This window comes from Mugil cephalus, chromosome 6 (genome assembly GCF_022458985.1).
Source record: "Mugil cephalus isolate CIBA_MC_2020 chromosome 6, CIBA_Mcephalus_1.1, whole genome shotgun sequence".
Taxonomy (NCBI): domain Eukaryota; kingdom Metazoa; phylum Chordata; class Actinopteri; order Mugiliformes; family Mugilidae; genus Mugil; species Mugil cephalus.
This window is the reverse complement of record NC_061775.1, coordinates 6,848,664-6,866,012: the sequence shown is the minus strand read 5'-3', so window position 1 is coordinate 6,866,012 and position 17,349 is coordinate 6,848,664. Positions and strand designations below refer to the sequence as shown.

The 17,349-nt window shown below is 44.9% G+C and overlaps 2 protein-coding genes across 11 annotated transcripts in view; one reads left to right on the top strand and one right to left on the bottom strand.

Moving 5' to 3' along the window:
* The window catches only part of unc13a (unc-13 homolog A (C. elegans)), a 43,095-nt gene extending 38,948 nt beyond the window's left edge, over positions 1-4,147 (top strand). For all 10 annotated transcript variants that reach the window (XM_047586899.1, XM_047586897.1, XM_047586896.1 and 7 more), the window contains 2 exons: positions 402-561; positions 652-4,147. In XM_047586899.1, the coding sequence (XP_047442855.1) occupies positions 402-561; positions 652-940 (449 nt within the window). In that variant the 3' untranslated portion in view covers positions 941-4,147. The remainder of the gene's footprint in view (positions 1-401; positions 562-651) is intronic.
* si:dkey-110c1.10 (unconventional myosin-Vb) lies at positions 3,544-17,340 on the bottom strand. The gene is made up of 35 exons (XM_047586900.1): positions 17,167-17,340; positions 16,406-16,516; positions 16,146-16,314; positions 15,654-15,798; positions 15,354-15,510; positions 15,126-15,269; positions 14,947-15,028; positions 14,719-14,826; positions 14,519-14,631; positions 14,093-14,361; positions 13,931-14,012; positions 12,906-13,046; positions 12,655-12,786; positions 12,452-12,535; positions 12,249-12,365; positions 12,063-12,160; positions 11,867-11,953; positions 10,660-10,980; positions 10,379-10,535; positions 10,044-10,283; positions 9,743-9,949; positions 9,544-9,637; positions 9,273-9,421; positions 8,970-9,185; positions 8,759-8,859; positions 8,563-8,677; positions 8,335-8,440; positions 7,502-7,624; positions 6,791-6,942; positions 6,447-6,536; positions 6,205-6,337; positions 5,825-6,116; positions 5,147-5,321; positions 4,949-5,029; positions 3,544-4,857 (listed from the first exon to the last, which is right to left on the bottom strand). The coding sequence occupies exons 1-35, from the start codon at positions 17,191-17,193 to the stop codon at positions 4,696-4,698; spliced, it is 4,980 nt and encodes a 1,659-aa protein (XP_047442856.1). The 5' UTR covers positions 17,194-17,340; the 3' UTR covers positions 3,544-4,695.
* Between the last annotated feature and the right edge of the window lie 9 nt (positions 17,341-17,349).

Sequence of the window (17,349 nt, the reverse complement as noted above, 5' to 3'; positions counted from 1 at the left end):
AAATATGGTGAGAGTTTCTTCTTGACACCAGGACCAATTAGACAAAAATTGTCCCAAATTGAATTCCACTGTTTTTCAGTGGACGGTGTTTGCTCAGCAGGTATAATCTCAAAAGTTGTTCCACTTTCAGTGGCAGAAAATAATGTGGGTAGCACACACCGCCATAACTGGCATCACTGGCATCTTTTCAGCAGATTGACAATTAACAAAATAATTTCCCAATTCTTCGTTCACTGACTAAGAAAGTGAATCTGAGGCCTGGAGGAGAGGAGACAGGATTTTCTTGTTCTGAGTTTTCTGTTCACTCCCTGTCTCACTCTTTTTCACCACATAATTGTCTTTCTCACACCTTCCCGCTCTCTTCCACTTTTCCTCTCTCTTCCTCTCGCCCTCCGTGTCAGTGGTGGCTGCCAACGACCTGAGGTGGCAGACGCAGGGCATATTCCGGCCCTTTGTGGAGGTTTACATCATCGGCCCTCACCTCAGCGACAAGAAGAGGAAGTACGCCACAAAGTCAAAGAACAACAGTTGGGCTCCCAAATATAACGAAACCTTCACTTTGTAAGTATTTGGTGATTGCTGTGGACCGAACTGTACGGCTTTGTGATGTGTAGATTCTTGAGTGACGCCTCTATGTCCCCTGCTCCTCAGCACTCTGAGTAATGAGGTCGGCCCCGAGTGCTACGAGCTGCAGGTGTGTGTGAAGGACTACTGCTTCGCTCGGGAGGATCGCACCGTGGGCATGGCCGTCCTACAGCTGAAGGACATGGCGTCCAAAGGCAGCGTGGCCTGCTGGCTGCCGCTGGGCAAACGCATCCACATGGATGAGACAGGCCTGACCGTCCTGCGCATCCTCTCCCAACGCAACAACGACGACGTGGCCAAGGAGTTCGTCAAGCTCAAGTCTGACCAGCGCTCTGCGGAGGAGGGCCGCAGCTAAGGGGCGGAACGGAATCGAAAATGAGACCGGAGCCCGATCAGACGTCGCCACCCGCTCTCCTGAGCCACTGCAAGCCACTGCCCTGAAGATCCAGTGTTGGAAAAGCACACATCCAATGCCGTAACCACGTTTATGTCGGTGGGAAAGACACAGTGCAAAGCAACACATGTTCTCAGCCATCCTTCTGATTAACAACACATAGTTTATTCACAGAGGATACATCTACTTTCTTCTATTCCATTCCACACACACACACACACACAAGATAAATCTTGTAGCCTTTAATATGTTTGGGTTTCTTTCTCACTTCTCTCTGCCTTTTCGACGTAAGCCCCTCTTTCCCTACCTCCCGCCTCCTCTTGTCCCTTCCCTGGTTCACACCCGCTTTAGAGAAGGGACCGCAAGTGCCAACAGATAATCACTGAAATATGCCAAGACCAGCCCTAAGCACAACAGGACCAACCGCCCAACTGACCAATAAACAACAACAACAACAACGACGCCTGCACGGCCTCAAACATTCCAGATATCGGGTTGGGGGGGCACACACTGGGAGCAAAGTACTATTTATTTACCTACGACACGTTTACTATTTATTTACTTCCTTCTTCCAGATTATATTTTAATAACTCTATATATCATGATAGATATCTATAAATATAATATAAACTATGAAGGAAATATGTAAAGATACATATAGGAATATTCGATAGACGTGTGGTACTTGAAAGATTGTCTTTTTCTGTCCGTCCGTCTGTCTGTCCGTCCGTCTACCCTGTAACAGAGCACACTGCCTGACACCCTCAATGCCTTCTGTCTTGTTGACCCTCGTGTATTTTGTGTCCGACTCCGGTACAGAGTGACCGAATCTGATGAGAGCAAGTCTTCAAGCGATCATCAGAGTACATGTCATGGACTGAGCGAACGCAAAGACCTGCGTTCGAGCACAATGTGTGTTTGTAATACGTTGACCTCATGTAGCCGCCCGTGTTGCCTGTTACCTGTAAATGTAACCACAGGAAGCCATCACAAGCAGAGAACGTCACACAGGGCGAGGGGGGAGAGGCGTTCATATTCGGATTAGATTTTATTGTCTTTTTAGGGAGTTTTCTTGTTTTTTTAATTTTTTTTTTTTTTTACTTTTATTACTGTAAACATTCCTCAGCCATCCTATACTGGGTGCGTGAGTGGTGCATAATGGAGGGACCTTTAATGGAAAAAAAAAGGCAATTGCCAAATAAAATCCTGCATGCATAAGGAGATGATAAAAAAAAAAATGCCTCTGAGACACTATTTTGCAAAGCATCATGGTCTGGAGGTGAAATGTCTGCGTGGGTACCAAATCATAAATATTCAAAATCCCGATTGAGAAGTAAGACCTCTGCTAAAGGGCTGCAGATCCAGAACTCACCAAGTCTGGGTCTGACATCTAAAAGAGGGCCTACATGCCAGTGTTTTAGTCCAGTCATTACAGAGCACCTAGTGGGAAGATTTAGAAGCACAGGGTCTTTGCTGCACCCATAATAACACCTTTTTACTCGTTTCGTTCGTCTCTCTGGGTTATGAGATTACAGGAACTACACTTTGTTTCAAATCATCCTACAGTTCAGTGAAAACCTAGAGACACTTTTGTGTGAAGCTAAATGTTTTAAACTGATTATTTGCCGTCTAGCATGTCTATTAATGCCACTTCTATTTTCTCTGAATGCCCTATTTTATATATATATATATATAAAAAAGATTGTTTTATTTATCTATAAGAGGTTTGTATGCTTGTTGTGAACAAAAAAAAAAAAAAGGAATCCAGGAAAGGAAATAGTGTCACTGACTGAGAGGAGGAGACGCAGTGCATCGATAACAGGGTGTTTGGTTGTTTTTCTATTTCTGCCTCGTCGCTAAGTTGCCACTAACGAGGGCCTTTCCCCCCGTGAAAACCGCTTGATGACAACTGAATAATTCAAAAGGCCCCAGTATTTGAACAAGGTGTAAGAACTGAACTCTATGCATCTGATCTATAAAAAGAAAAAAGAAAAAAATCTACGTAGATGAGTCATTTTTCGAAGCAGTCTTATAATGTTTACATTGTGGAATATTATTCGAATTATATCAGCACAAGCGTTTGTCTGATATGTTGTAAATGCTGTCTTTATTGTAACGGGCCAAATATCGCAGCCGTAGTAGAAGCTGATTAGAGACTGGAACTTGTTTGTACAGCTTTTTGGTGCAGAGGAAAATAGTCTGGAACAGAGATCGATTGTTGCAGTTGTAAATAGCTCGGACGTCAGACTATGTGAAGTGAAGTTTGCTGCTCTTTTGTAGACTTGAATTTTGCTCCGGGTAATTATGTGTGCCCAATCTGGATATGTAGCTACTACTGAAAGATGCAGTGAGGCCGTGTACGCACCGGAGATCAATCGCAGAATGTTCATGTTAAATTTAATGGGTCTGATTTGGAGATTATCTTAGGTTCACGATATGTGGCCTAAAACTGAAAGCAGCTTGAGTTAATCATGTTGTGTAACTCTCTGGTGTGTGCAGGGTCTTCTATTCAAAGGGGAAATCTGCACAGTTTTTAATAACTCTAAATAACAGGTACACCGTTGTCACTGGAACTGCCACGAAAACTTTATTTATTGCTGTTGACAATGATAACTTTAGTCAAGGAAACACTTCCTCCTTCACAGGCTCAGTTTGTGTGTTGGGCTATCAGGTTGGCACGTGAGACAGGAACGCACACAGAGGTTAAGGACGAAGGTAGACGAAGCACAACGATAAGCACACAGACGGGAGGCGGACAGACATGCATGATCTGTCCTGTTCTGTCTCGCCAACCAGGCCACCCAGACGATGCCGGGCCTGTACTTCCAGAAATGGTGCATGATAGGAACAATAAAACAAAAAGAAAAAACTGTATTGTGCCAGCACGCATAATTATTTGATGTTAACTGCCAATTGTCGTCTCCTTTATTTTGATATTTCATTATTGTTTTCTATTTTTCAAATGGTTGTGAATATATAAATATGTATTACTGATGATGTGTAGTGGTACAAAGTACTCGCATGAGAATTTTTTTATACACGAGATGTTTCTAATTTTTTTTTTTTATTATTATAATTATTATTATGGTTGTTCTTATTGGGGGCTGAGGTTCTCAGGACTGCAGTCTTATTGTGTTTCTGCTTCCAATAAACTATGAAAAAGAAAAACAAGCTTCATGTCGTTCACTGTTTGTTAAACTGCACAGAGAGAGAGAGAGAGTCGCAGTTTAATTCCATTACCTACTTCAGAATAGAAAACATATATATTGTGCTACGTCAGCGTTCGCCCCAGTTAGCCACTCAGATCCTTTGCTTAAGTAAAAATGCTAATCAAGCAATGGAGTAGAGACTATGGAGGGAAATATTGTTCTACTCATAGTCTCCTAAACTTCAGAAAGCAGCAGGGAAAATATAGAAGTAACTTCTAGAGTTAAAAACCTCCTCCAGGATGAGGTGATTTTCCACGAGCTGAGAGACAATCCCAGTGAGCATGCGTGTGCTTTGAGGAATTCAATGTATTTAAATTGGCCACGTCTCCCCGACCTCAAAAAGTAATTTGCATGAGTAAATGTAAACGCAGTCATTTTCCACCGCTGCATTTTACAGTATACGGATCACCCACTAATGACGTTCGTGACACTGGAAGTCATAGAAATCTTAAAGGACTAGATTTAGCTGAATTCGCTGGACTCCTGGTGAATGTGCATGCTGTCTCTTTAGGCTCTGCGTAGAAAGGAGATCTTGAGGGTGTCTGGGATGACTAACTGCTCAGCGTTGAAGACGGGTGGAGGCAAGTAGGGGAATGTGACAGGGAACACTCTCCTCACTTCCATCAGGAGGTGTGGAGGCTGGCTTTCAGAGCGGCCTTTCAGGAAACCCTAAGAGAGCAAAGTCAGACAGAGACCGCTGGCGTGAGACGCACTATTTTAATACCTAAAACACATGAAAGCTTATAGGTATACACTGTACCTGGACAGTACGGATGAACTTCACTGTGACTCTTTCATCAAGATCACTGTGGGGAGTGTAGAGGGTCAGAATCTTCACAATCTGCCAAACAAAATAAGAGGACAGGCACCAGTTAAATACATTAAACAAGACGTACAGTCATATAAGCTGCACGTGTATTTCTTCCCACTACAAATAACATTAGACTAACAGACCCACCTGCTGGCTGGAGAGGGAAGTGCAGGTCTGGACAATGGCTTGTGCGTCGGCCTCAGTTTTTTTCCCCACCTGCAGCAGCTGAACCGCCTGGATGAGGGGCTCCAGTGTGGCGACGGCGCCCCCTGCATGTAGGCCTCGGCTCCGCAGCCACTCCTCCAGGAGGCTCAAATTGTATCTATGAGATGAGATGATTGTTAACGTGGTCTACAATACTCAATTCCTGACGTGAAACATATAAAACAGCATTCAAATTCTCAAATACTGTGAATGGGGAAATTAATATTCTAATGTAACACAAATTTGACAAACTTTTTCACTATGAGGAACTCAATTACTGAGCATATTGAAATGGATTTAGGGTAAAGGTTTCATTGCATGTAAAAAATATATTTAACTAAAATTTAAAATTCACATGTAGCTTTTAATGCAACTGCGCTGTTGCTGGCAAACCACACTAACTAAATTAAAAAAGTGTAAATGAATGACTATAGCACACTACTGATATGAAGATTAATAAAAAAAAAAGAAAAATAATGTATTGAGAGATCAAGTGAATTCAAAACAAATAAATTGGTTCATCATATTTGAGGGAGATTTTCCTGAGAATAAACTGCGTAATGTCAACACTGCACACACAGTATCAACAATATAAATATTTTACTCTGTGTCGGTTTCTACCGTATTTGCATGCCACGACTCCAGCTGCACATGTCTTTCCTCAGCATCAGGCTGTTGAAAGCAGAGGCACAGGTGAGGTAGGTGAGCTGGTGGAAGGCCTGCTCCATCAGAGTCCGGGGCAGAGCTTGATGCGTCATGGCGGCATGGAGGCCTCCGAGCTCCCTCAGCACGGACGCCATGGTGGGGGCGTCGCTTCCCACGACCCTGGGGTCTGAGCCCGCTCTCTTCCTGGACAGCTTCATCACAGAGCTGGACAGACCCGGGATGGTCTCACTCTCCAGCAGGGCGGGGACTGAGGGGACAGAAGGAGAAGATGGTGGAGGGCAGCAGAGAGGAGAGGAGCAGTGGCAGTGGCAGTGGCGGTGTGGTTGTGGTGGTACCTATAATGTTTTGCAGACGTGTCTCAGTGATGCTGAGGAGCTGCTGATAGGCCTGGATACAGAGGTCACTGAGGGAGCGGATCAGGTCGCTCAGGTCAGCAGACAGTGGAACCAGTTCATCTGAGTCTAGGGCCTGAAAAGCAATCAGTCCAGTCATACATAGCATACTTAGCGTGATTCTACTATGATTACATCTTTAAGTGTTTAAGTTCTCAGTCAGACAAACAATAAGTTCCTGCTACCTGTTTTTGTGAGTGCTGCATCAACAGGTCATGCAACAGACAGATGTTTTTCAGCCACAGAGCCGTCATATCTATATCACTGATATATTTCTGCAGAAAGAGATGAGAAAAATAGTCATGACGTGATTCGGAAATTAACTGACACGATAAAAACAATGTGATAAAATGAGTATATGTTAATGGTGCTGGGGTGGGACGTGCATATAGGCCGAAGCAATCTCAGTAAGAGTTTCAAAGTTACTTTGTCAACGTCTTTTTCAAAGTGGCAGTCGACATGACGTGACGTGAACTTCCTTTATGCATTAAACCTCAGCCATATGGCGCACAGAGCGGAGCCGGGTTACCTTCAGAGCTGCCTTCATGGCCGTGACACCGGCGCTGCAGAGCGAGCGAGCGCGGGCCTGATCTCCGCTGCAGTCGGCCTGGCGAACGCACAGGAAGAGCACGTTGGCAGCCAGGCCAGGAGGCAGAGACAGGGCGCTGTCAACGCGGACGTCTGGAGCACAGACAGCGGGAGCGGCAGTGGCAGAGAGAGCAAGGTCAGGTCATACGTGACGGCTATAGCAGAGTTAGTTACAGTAAAAGTTCATAGAGCCACGTCACACTCAGATGATACAAATGGCCATCACAAGATTAAAACTGATAGAACAAAACAATGACGCACGACTCCCTGTCCCTGTTCACTCAACTATACAGACATTAAGTTTAATACTATATAAAGTATGAATGAATGCCTTGCACATGTGAGTTTTCTGTGTAAAGTTCAAACGTTTCTGTGAGCAAATCTACACACATGGTTACTCTAAAAGTTTGGGAAAATATCAGAACTACAGAATTACAACAATGAACGTGTTCAGTTTAAAGCATGCTCTGATTTCTGTTAACTGGCACCGGAGAACCCTTTGATTATTATCATCTATGGATGGATGCATAGATGGATGGATGGATGACACAACGGTGTATAAACGTCTTTCACTGTCTCAAATACACTAGAAGTCATACCAGAGAGAAGAAGGAAGGTGAAGATGAGTGAGGTCGATGGTGATCAGTCTCACCTGTGATGAGGTTCTTAATGAGTTTGGTTTCGTCCCTCTTCCTACATTCCAGTAAACCAGTGACTGCCGCTGGCTTCGGCTGCGACAAAGAGAAGCCCTCTGTGTTCAAAGCTGGTGGGAAAGCTAGAAAGAGAAAACACCACAAGGTACACTATAAATGGAAGAGAGGACTGAACTCAAAGGTAGATATATGGCACCTGAGGCTATAAATGAACCTGTTAAATGGACTGGAGAGTTTTTTCTTTCTCCCCTTATTGTGTCCTTAATTATCAAAATGTATGTTACTTTATTTGGTATCAATACATCAATACAAATCCACAAGTATTTTGTTTTGAAAAGCATAGGAAACCAAAATCTAGCAAATTTCTAGCAAATGGAGATGTTTGGGTTCATAGACAATCAGTGATTTCCATACTTCCATACTTTTGGAAATGGCCATAAAGCACTGGCCTTGGGTCCTTAGAGCCTCGGACTCTAATATATTGTCTTAAATCAATGTGGCAAACTGACAACAAAACTGATCCCATTCAAAGTTATAAATAAAGGCTAGACCCCATCCAGGCTAAACAGAGTAGGTTTGTTTGACAGCTTGGAGTGCTGAGGGCGCTTGATATTGAAGGCTCTCTAGTTCACATGCACCCAAATACAGACCTCCCATACACATCACCCAGTCTTTTTATACTGGGGGACCCCTAGAGGTGGCGTCATCTTCCTCTACATCAAGCTGACTGAACCCAGACTGTCATTATATGGGGACAGAAGACACGCCGGCACAAGCACCTTCTTTATAGAAACGAAATCCAATGTCAGATGTCAGATAGAGGAACTCTCACCTTGCGACAGGAGCCGCCTGAGTGTGACCGTGCTCCTAAGCTCCTTCACTTCCCTCCTCAGCCTCAGACACTCATGCTCTCTGGCCTCCAGCAGCTCCTGTAGGTCCTTTGCGAAGACACATATATATTTTAGCCATATTAAATTAAATTTTAGGTGTCCCTACAAGTTTTCTCTTTCCCATTCAAGCTATTACTTAGTCGCTACAGACGACTTTACTGAATCTCTACCTGTCTCTGTGCATCAGAGGAAGAACCAGAGACTGCTTGACTGAGCTGACGCCTCAGAGCCTCCAGTTCCTGTTCCCACTGGCTGCGCTGGCCACGTAGCTGGCTCTCCAGAAACCTGAAAGATAAAACAGGAAGACTCATGAGTTAATCCAGTGAGTAATAATCGGAATAAATGAGTGAGCTGGGACGGACTGACTTGTTTGCGACTCGTACTGCATCGTAGGCATGTGCCAGGTCTTCTCCTTTCAGCTTCACGGCCGGATCTTTGGCCACGTCCATCTTCTCCATCAGTTGGTCCTGTCACCACAAACATGAGCGCAATGAAATACTACAGAGCATTACAGTCGTCTGGATTCACGTGATTTATTTTAGTAAAATGTTCGGGACTTGTGACTACGTTCACTAACCAGTGGAGTTTCAGAGCCCCACGCTGATAGTTTCCTCTCCAGACAGGGAGATGTCACGCTGACCCTGCGGCTCACCTCCGGCGAAGGGTAGGCAGATGGGAAGGGTGACAGGGAGAGCGGGGTGAGGGACAGGGGCGACAGCGGAGCAGAGGAAGGAGAGGCAGGCTCAAAGCTCAGGCTCTGGGCGGAGTCGGCCCTCCTGTGGCCCTTCATTCGCTGTGTTGTGGGGAGGACAAACACACATGAAGCAAACAGAACTTTCTTTTTGTTACCAAACTAGTGTCTGCAAACACAGTCGTGAACCTCCGTGAGCAGAGTCATCTCCTTGAGGTTGTCGTATCTCTGCTCCAGTCGGGCGTACTCTCTCAGCAGGCCCTGATACTTTCTCCTCTCCTCATCCAGCTCAGCCCGAAGAGCTGCACTCGCCTGAGACACGGCCTGATTCACACTCTCTGCACACACACACACACACACAGAGAGGTAGAGGGAAGAAGGAGATACACGATGTAAGAAAAAAGCAAAGAGGCACACGGAATAATTCAGAGTGTGTGATGCTGGTGAAGTGGAAGCCTGCCTTCTTGTGTTTTTTCTCGTTCAAGCAAGGAAGCAGAGAGCTCTTCTCTCTCTTTGACAAAACTCTCCTTCTCCTTCTGCAGTGCTTGTAGCTCCTTCACGAATGACAAAGAATAAAAATAACCGGTAAAATCATTTGAAATGTGAATTATTCAACACAACGTAAAGGACTGAAGTGTTTCTCGGTTTCGGTGGCGTACTTGCGTGAGCTTGAGGATCTCCTGGGCAGCTCTCTCCTCAGCTTTCCTCCTCTCCTCCACCTCCTTCTCACTGATAACTGGGAGAGGCTGTTGTTCCTGCTTCTGGCTCTCTAGTTTCTGTATCATCGCCTTCAGAGCCTCCACCTCGGCACTCGAGGCTTCGCGCTCCGCTTTCAGAGTCTCTCTCAGAGCGGAGCTCTCCCTTGCCTGGACAGACACAAGAACACGTGGAGACAAAATGCAACAACGTCTTGATGCGCGCTTCCTAGGTTCACCACTAACATCAGCCTCCGTCACCCACCTCCTGGTCTGCCCTCAACTGCAGCTGCATCAGTTTGACTTCCATGCCCTTGTTGAGCTCTCGGTACTTCTCCACCGAGCGGGCCTCGGTCTTCAGCTTCAGCAGCTCTCTCCTGGCAGCCCTGCGGCGCGCGCAGCACTGCATGAACACAACGGCCGCGCGCACTCGCCCGTACGCCTTCCTCGCCAACCACCCGCGCACTCTCGCCTGGATCAACACAGCGGCCCTCTCTGCCACCAACTGAGGATCAAGGAATTAGATATTAAAACTGATTCAGCTGGATGTCTCGTCTCAACCAGGTAAAGCAGTGCACAGGGCTGCTATTAAATACTGACCAGTCTGTATCTGTGACGGGCCTGTGTGCCCCTGGTGAAGGCTTGGATGGTGATGGTGGCCTGTCGGATCATGAGGAACAACCGCCTGACTACCACCATACGGTAGGTCTTCTGGATCACTAAGGCCACCTTAGTGAAGCGCAGAGTCATAGCCAGTCTGCAGCCGCATGAAAAAAAAAAAAAAAATTTTAAGGGAATCAGCTACACAAGAAGAAAGTGCATTAATATGAAGTAAATACATGAATAGACACAGAAAGACAAATATCAGTTTCCGTCCTCACCGTCTGGCCAGAGCTCCTCTGCTGTATCTCTGTATGGTGACGGCTGCCCAGAGGATCCTCCTGTACCTGATCCGTGCCAGCCATCCCCTGACCCGACTCTGGATGGTCACAGCGGCCCCACGCAGCCTCTCGGCCCTCAGCCTCTCCAGAAGAGCCACCTGGCCGGCACGGAAAAAAACTTTGGTCTTTCCGAAGCAGTACTGGTCCGGGTCCGTGATGAGCTGAGGCAGGGCCTGTCTGCAGGAGGCCTGGGCCTGCTCCAGGCTCTGAGGCCCTCGCAGCAGAACGTGATACCTGCTGAAGAACTCCTCATACGTCCACCTGAATGCACAGATGTAGCACAGAAATCTTTGAGGAAACAGTCTGATGTTCCTGTTGACACTGATTTAGTCCTCCCTTCGATGTTCACAGTGGTAATGACTTCATCAATTTAACTGTACTTTTAATTGAACGCAGTAAAAAGATATTATAGCAAATGTTGAATTTTATTTATTTAAAATTTGTTTCCAAAAATATGTTTCAAAAATCAAGAAAAAGGTGATCAGTAAGTAGAAGTGGGGAGTCTGCGGTACAATGGATAGGCTAATAATGTTTATCAACCCAGAAATTCAAATATTTCATCATCCACAATGCAAAGTGACACTAAAAGATTTAGATAAATCTCTGCATCTCTGTACTGCATCACTGTCCTCTGAATAAAAGCAGATGCAGTTCTGTAATTGAAATCCCTGCATGACCTCAGGAACACCACTAAAACAATAAAAAAAAAAAACAGTGCGTTTCTGCATCTAAGTTAAAACTCCTTCTCTGAGCCCAAGTTTATTTAAAACGAAATAAGGCAAAATGGAAAATTGTCCAATGTCGAGTCCTCTGGGCAAAAAAAAAAAAAAAAAAGTCAAGTTAATCTGTTTCAGCATTTGATATAGTGTCTATATATTGTTTGCAATAAAACACAATGTTCAAGTGATTTGTAAATCATTGCGGTCTTTTAGTTTTTATTCGCAGCATTCCAACTTTAAAGGATTCGTAACAATAATATTATGTTGCCCGTTATAGACTATGTTCTGATTGCATGAAAACTGTTAAACTGAGTTATTTATTCGTTCTGAGGTCCACCTATTTATGATTTCTTTACTCGTCTTTCAGTTCACCATGTTGTCCTCATAAAACACGTTGGCTTTATAAGAACTGAAATGAATACCAGTACCTGGATGGATAGCCTGCGGCGCTGATTCGTATAGTCTCCAACACGCCACAGGCTCTCAACTGCTGGACTGTCCTCTTTGGGTCAAACCTAAGAAGACGATGCCATTATGGGCTGTTCAGTGCACACCATTACACAAATAAAATCAAAAACAGCGCTTAGACACTTCGCTGTGAAGGCACGACAAATCAGGACTCACATAAAAGCCTCTTTGAGATCGTTGGGTTTAATACAGCGGACGTAGTGGGGGGTGGTGCTGTTGAGTGTGTCCATCAACATCTGCAAGGACTGACGGAACTGAGGCAACGAGAGGAAGATCAATTTCCAATTTAAAGTTAAAGAAAATGCTGGAAACAGGAGCCAAACTAAGAGAAGAGGATCTCACCTGGAAGCCTACAGTCAGCCTGTGCTCTCTGGTGGCTCTTTTCCCGGAGCGAACGCTTCCATTGGCTACAGAAGATGCATTTGCCTGCTGCTGGAACAACTCAGCCACCAGCTCAGACTAATTCACACGCAGAGAGCGAGACTCTCATTAATTAGAAATGACAGGTGGATGAATGTTTGGTGTTTAGTAGAATTAGCACATACCTGACTTGCTTTGAGAATGTTAATGAGCTCCTCAAAGACCGTGTCTCGATTCTTGTCTAAAAATCCATCGCACTCATACTGAACCTGATGAAGGCAAATAAAACTGTCAGTGCTAACACAGACACCCTGAGGAGTGCTACGCTTTCAGACAGTCGCACGCTCCCTGGAGGGCCGCGCGAGAGATGCGACACCATGTCACTCACTGTGTCGGCAAAGTGCAGAATGATGAAGGCGCTGTTGGATATGCGAGGTTTCCTGAAGTGAGGGTGGGGTTTGGAGGTCAGGTGCTGGTCGTATAGCTTCCGCACCCAGCTTTCATCTGAACCTTTAGGCATCTGGATCGATCACACGCAAACAGTTATCACACGGGCACAGGCTTAGCAGATCATCACTAAAACCATGTAAAGATTTCCCCGAGAGACAAAAACAAAGAACGAGAGGGAGCATGACTGACCCGGCACTCCTCATCTAACAGGTCCAACATGCCCAGTTGTCCCTCTATGAGGTTGATGCACTGCTGGTTGTCACTGAACTCAATCCTGTTCCAGGCCAGCTCCTCCCGAACGTACTCCTCCTGCTCCAAGTGGAACACATGCTACAGAAAACCAAAAACACATCAAGTTATAAGACACAGGAAAAAGACCATGCGTCATGTACTTGTTCCGCATACTTCAAATATACTATAAGTGAGTCTAAACTCTATTTCTCAGTTTGTTTCACTTCTAACTTCTTTTATTCTATCACACCAAACTGGTCCCAAATAACTCACTTGTGATCAACTGATAAATGTCTTGGCATCTTTTAAGGAGCAGCATTTGTTAGGGAAATATGCAGCTGGCAATACCTTACAAAAAGTTCAAGGAGGCAGACAAAATGATTATTCTAGATAAAGAAGGACTGCAAGAACACTCTAACGTGTCTATGAGTAAATATATGATTTTGAAAACCTTTAAGTACAGAATCTGTGAGGGGAAACACCATCTAACCTTAGCAGCCTGATCATTAATACATTTTTAGATGAGATGAAAATAAATAACAGAATATTACGGAAATGATCGACTTTTATATTTCCTTTAGAACATGGCAATGATGTGATTGTACCTGCATCCTGTGTTATGTTACATTATTTCATTGTATGAAGTTTTATTTTTGTAGCTGTTACTTCCACAATAACTTAATAAGACAATGAAATCCAGAAACATATTTGCAGCAAATGGTAAACGAGTCTAGTTGTGGATAAGTCCATTTAATAACCTTGTTCAACAATTTGACATTTTAGGTGTGTAAGGACCTGAACAGCTTGATACTAGAAGGATATTGTCTGTGAAATGAGATGAGTGCATTTTAGTATTATTAATCCAATGATGGAACCAAAATATATACGGCAAAGGCTGAATTCTTAAAGAGCCAGTAAAATGCTTTGTCACACACTGTCCACAACGCAGACAGGAAGACGCCTCTTCCTGTCACATGACTTACCCTGTTGAACTGCTGCTGTAGTTTCTCATTTGCGTAGTTTATGCAGAACTGCTCAAAACTGTTCCGTTCAAAGGTCTCAAACCTGCTCCGAGACAGAGAGACACTTGTATGTCCATGTTAAAGACTGAAGACATTAAACACACGCTGCATATGGTCACTCACCCATAGATATCTAACACCCCGATGAAGGACTTGGTGTGTCTCGACTGTGTGCGCAGGGCTGAGTTGAGCCTCTGGACAGTCCACGTGAACAGCTGACCGTAGATGTGTTTAGCCAGAGCATCTCTGGCTTCTAACGTCTGCTGAGCAGTCATGGGCTTAATGAGCATCTCTCCTCCTACGGTCAGCCTACGATGGCACAGCCAGTGAGCCATCTGAGATCCCTCAACCCCTAACAGCATGGCGAAGACAGCCAGGGAGCGGTCCTCTGCCTGAGGAGGAGAAAACAAATTAGAGGTTGCTCAAAACTAAAGTTAAGTGCATTCCAAAAAGAAAATTGAAATAGTACGTCTAAGTACATTTCTAAGTCAACTTTGTACACGGCGGTTTTAAATGTGCGTGTGAGTTGAGAAGAAGAACATTTACTACCTCAATAAAACTCCGGTCAGAACTTCTCCCACTGGCTTGGATGTTGATGTTCCCCAGGTGTAGAACAGCCGACAGGATCCTGAAGAGCTCCATCTGCTGGTCAGGCTGCACACCTGCAATTTCAGCATTCAGAAGAATTGTGTGTCATTCATCTTCAAATGTATGCTGTGTGTGTGAATGTGTAAAAACAGACACTGTACCCAGGATGGTGAAAGCGTTGCGTGTGCGCTCCAGGTCTGATAAATCATCAGTGCCGGGTATCTGCATCTCTCCTCCCTGGTTAGTGTAGCGGAAATGCTCAGGTGCACCTGGAGACAAAGTAAGGCATCCCACTGAGACTGGATACAACGAGAATGTTGTAATATACGATGCAGACGTGGTAGTGCTTTGAGAATAAGCTGTGGGGGTTGCCTGTAGCTGAGTCTCACCCAGTTTGAGGGGCCTCATCTCGGGCAGCTCTCTGGAGGCACACAGCTGATAGAAGATGTGGTAGTTTCTCTCCGATGGCGCCTTAAAAGTGAAACACAATGTTCGTGAGCACCTGCAGAACTCACCCAAGACATCTGAATGAGATTCAGTAAAAGGCGTGAACTGTCTGGGCCCTAACCTGGAAGACGACCCTTGACTTCTCCAGCAGGTACGTCCTCATGTTTGCCCTGATGATGTCACCCTTTCTGCCAAAGCCAATCTCGATGTACTTCCCGAAGCGGCTACTGTTGTCGTTTCGAGTGGTTTTAGCATTACCGATGGACTGCAGACAGAAACACACGATTGTTTCGCTTGTCTTCATTTTTAACAATATCTATATCTGAGAGGACAACCGTTGGCCCTTTACCTCCATGATAGGGTTAGAAGCCAGAACCCTCTCCTCCACGCTGGTCTGCTGCGCCGCTCCTCCGACCACGGCGAAGTATCGCATGGTGAACTTGGCTGAGACGGTTTTCCCCGAGCCAGACTCCCCACTGATGATGATAGACTGGTTCTTCTCCTCCCTGTGCAAATAGCCAGAGTGACTATTAAATCCCACACGGTGGAGTCACGCTGAGACTTCTGGTGTTGCAGGAAAGAAAGATTTTCTTTGTACAATTTAAGAGGCCAGCAGATTCTCAGAGCCTGTTTCTAAAGACTGACTGACCTGGTCATGGTGCGGTAGGCTTCCTCAGCCACAGAGAAGATGTGAGGTTCCATGTCGGTCATGTCCTGACCGCTGTAAGCGTCTATCACCTCCTCCCCATAAATGGGGAGCTGGTCATAAGGATTGATGGCCACCAACACAATACCTGGAGGGAACAGGAATAACACAAGCAGTAGTTCATAAGCAGCTTTCTATTCAAACTAAAAATCTAAATCAAACCTCATTACAATAAAAGTAAGAAGATGATATAAATACTTTTTTTCCTTTACAGATTTTGGGGCATTTCGAAAACCACTAAGCAGATGAACTACATCTACAATCAGTCTGAACCTTTGACCTCGTGCAGACAACATTATGAGATGTAACCACGCAAACGGAAGCACACAGGAGCTGCCTGTTTCTGGCTTCATGCCACCAGACGTCTCAGCGATCTACTCGTGCTGTCTCACTTTTGGTTGAACAAACAAACCTTTCCTCATTATCAGCGCTCACCGCAGTACGTGTAAATGCTGTTGTAGTCCAGGAATCGAACCCGCAGGTTGTGCAGCACGGCGGGTTCGTGAAGAAAGCTGAGGGCCGTGAGGTCATTCTCACCCTCGAGGATGTCGGGGTTTCCCAGGGGTGGGAGATCTGAGGGAGAGCCAACCGGGTACTGGACTTTCTGTCAATACAACAAGGAGCAGAAAGATGCTATTTCACCAAGACAATTTCTGATGAATCTGTGGACATATTAATGCCACCGCAGGTCTTACATCTCCATTAGAGAGCTGTAGCAGCAGTTGCTTCTCCCCTGGCTTGTAGTCGTTGAGGAGCTGGGCCGAAAGCCACACTGCATCTGGGTCAGGAACCCACACACACGCTCCCTAGCAAAGAAACAACAGGCTGGGTGAGGAAAACCTGCGTGGAACGGTTCGACTGAACAAGAGGAAGTTAGGTTAAAAGTGCGGGATGAACACAATCTGCATGGGTTGGACACTTTTATTACAGGAAACCTTATTTTCAAAATGCTGTCCATGTAAGATGTCCCACTTCCTGACACCACCCAGACAAGAAATTTGTCATCCATCAGCATAAAAGGGTCCTAAACGGTGTTAAAAATTAACACTGGTCATCCTCTCTCGACGTTTGCCCGAATAGATGACCCATTAGTCACCACCACCTTGTCTAATTCCCTAAATCACTTATAAATGTGAAGACTTATAGAAGAGGATTTGACACACCATGTACATGTTCAGTATATGGCGAGGATTTAACCGGACACATCGTTTAAGAAATAAGGTTAGAAGATTTTTCAGATTTTTTCAGATTTAACTTTAACAACAAAAACCTAAATACTAATAATAAAGTCAGGTAGCTCATACTAACTCATTCACAACCTGACATTAATAGTGTAGATGCTTTCATAAGCTAAAAGATTTGTCAAGGCTAGAGGTCCCAAAAACTATTCACTGTACAATGAATGAACTTTTAAATAAAAATAAAACAAATCCCAAATCTTATTTTTCCATTTTACCTTGCTGTATAAGTCCAGTGTCGCCATCTTTAATCCTTTAAAGTATGTGAGGAAGCATAGTTGAAAACATCAGATAATGTAACATCTGTCCTGTGAAGAACAGCCGGTATCCTCCGTTTCTCTGCAGCTTTTTTTTCCTGTCCAGGTGACAGTATTTTGCACTTTGTCCAGACTCGCATAAAG

Coding starts and splice junctions, on each gene's coding strand:
- si:dkey-110c1.10 (XM_047586900.1), bottom strand. CDS start 17,193: ATGGCGACACTGGACTTATACAGCAAG. Junction 13,047..13,930: donor TACAGCAGCAGTTCAACAGG/GTAAGTCATGTG, acceptor GGTTTTCTGTAG/CATGTGTTCCACTTGGAGCA. Junction 6,943..7,501: donor CATTAAGAACCTCATCACAG/GTGAGACTGATC, acceptor TCTGTGCTCCAG/ACGTCCGCGTTGACAGCGCC.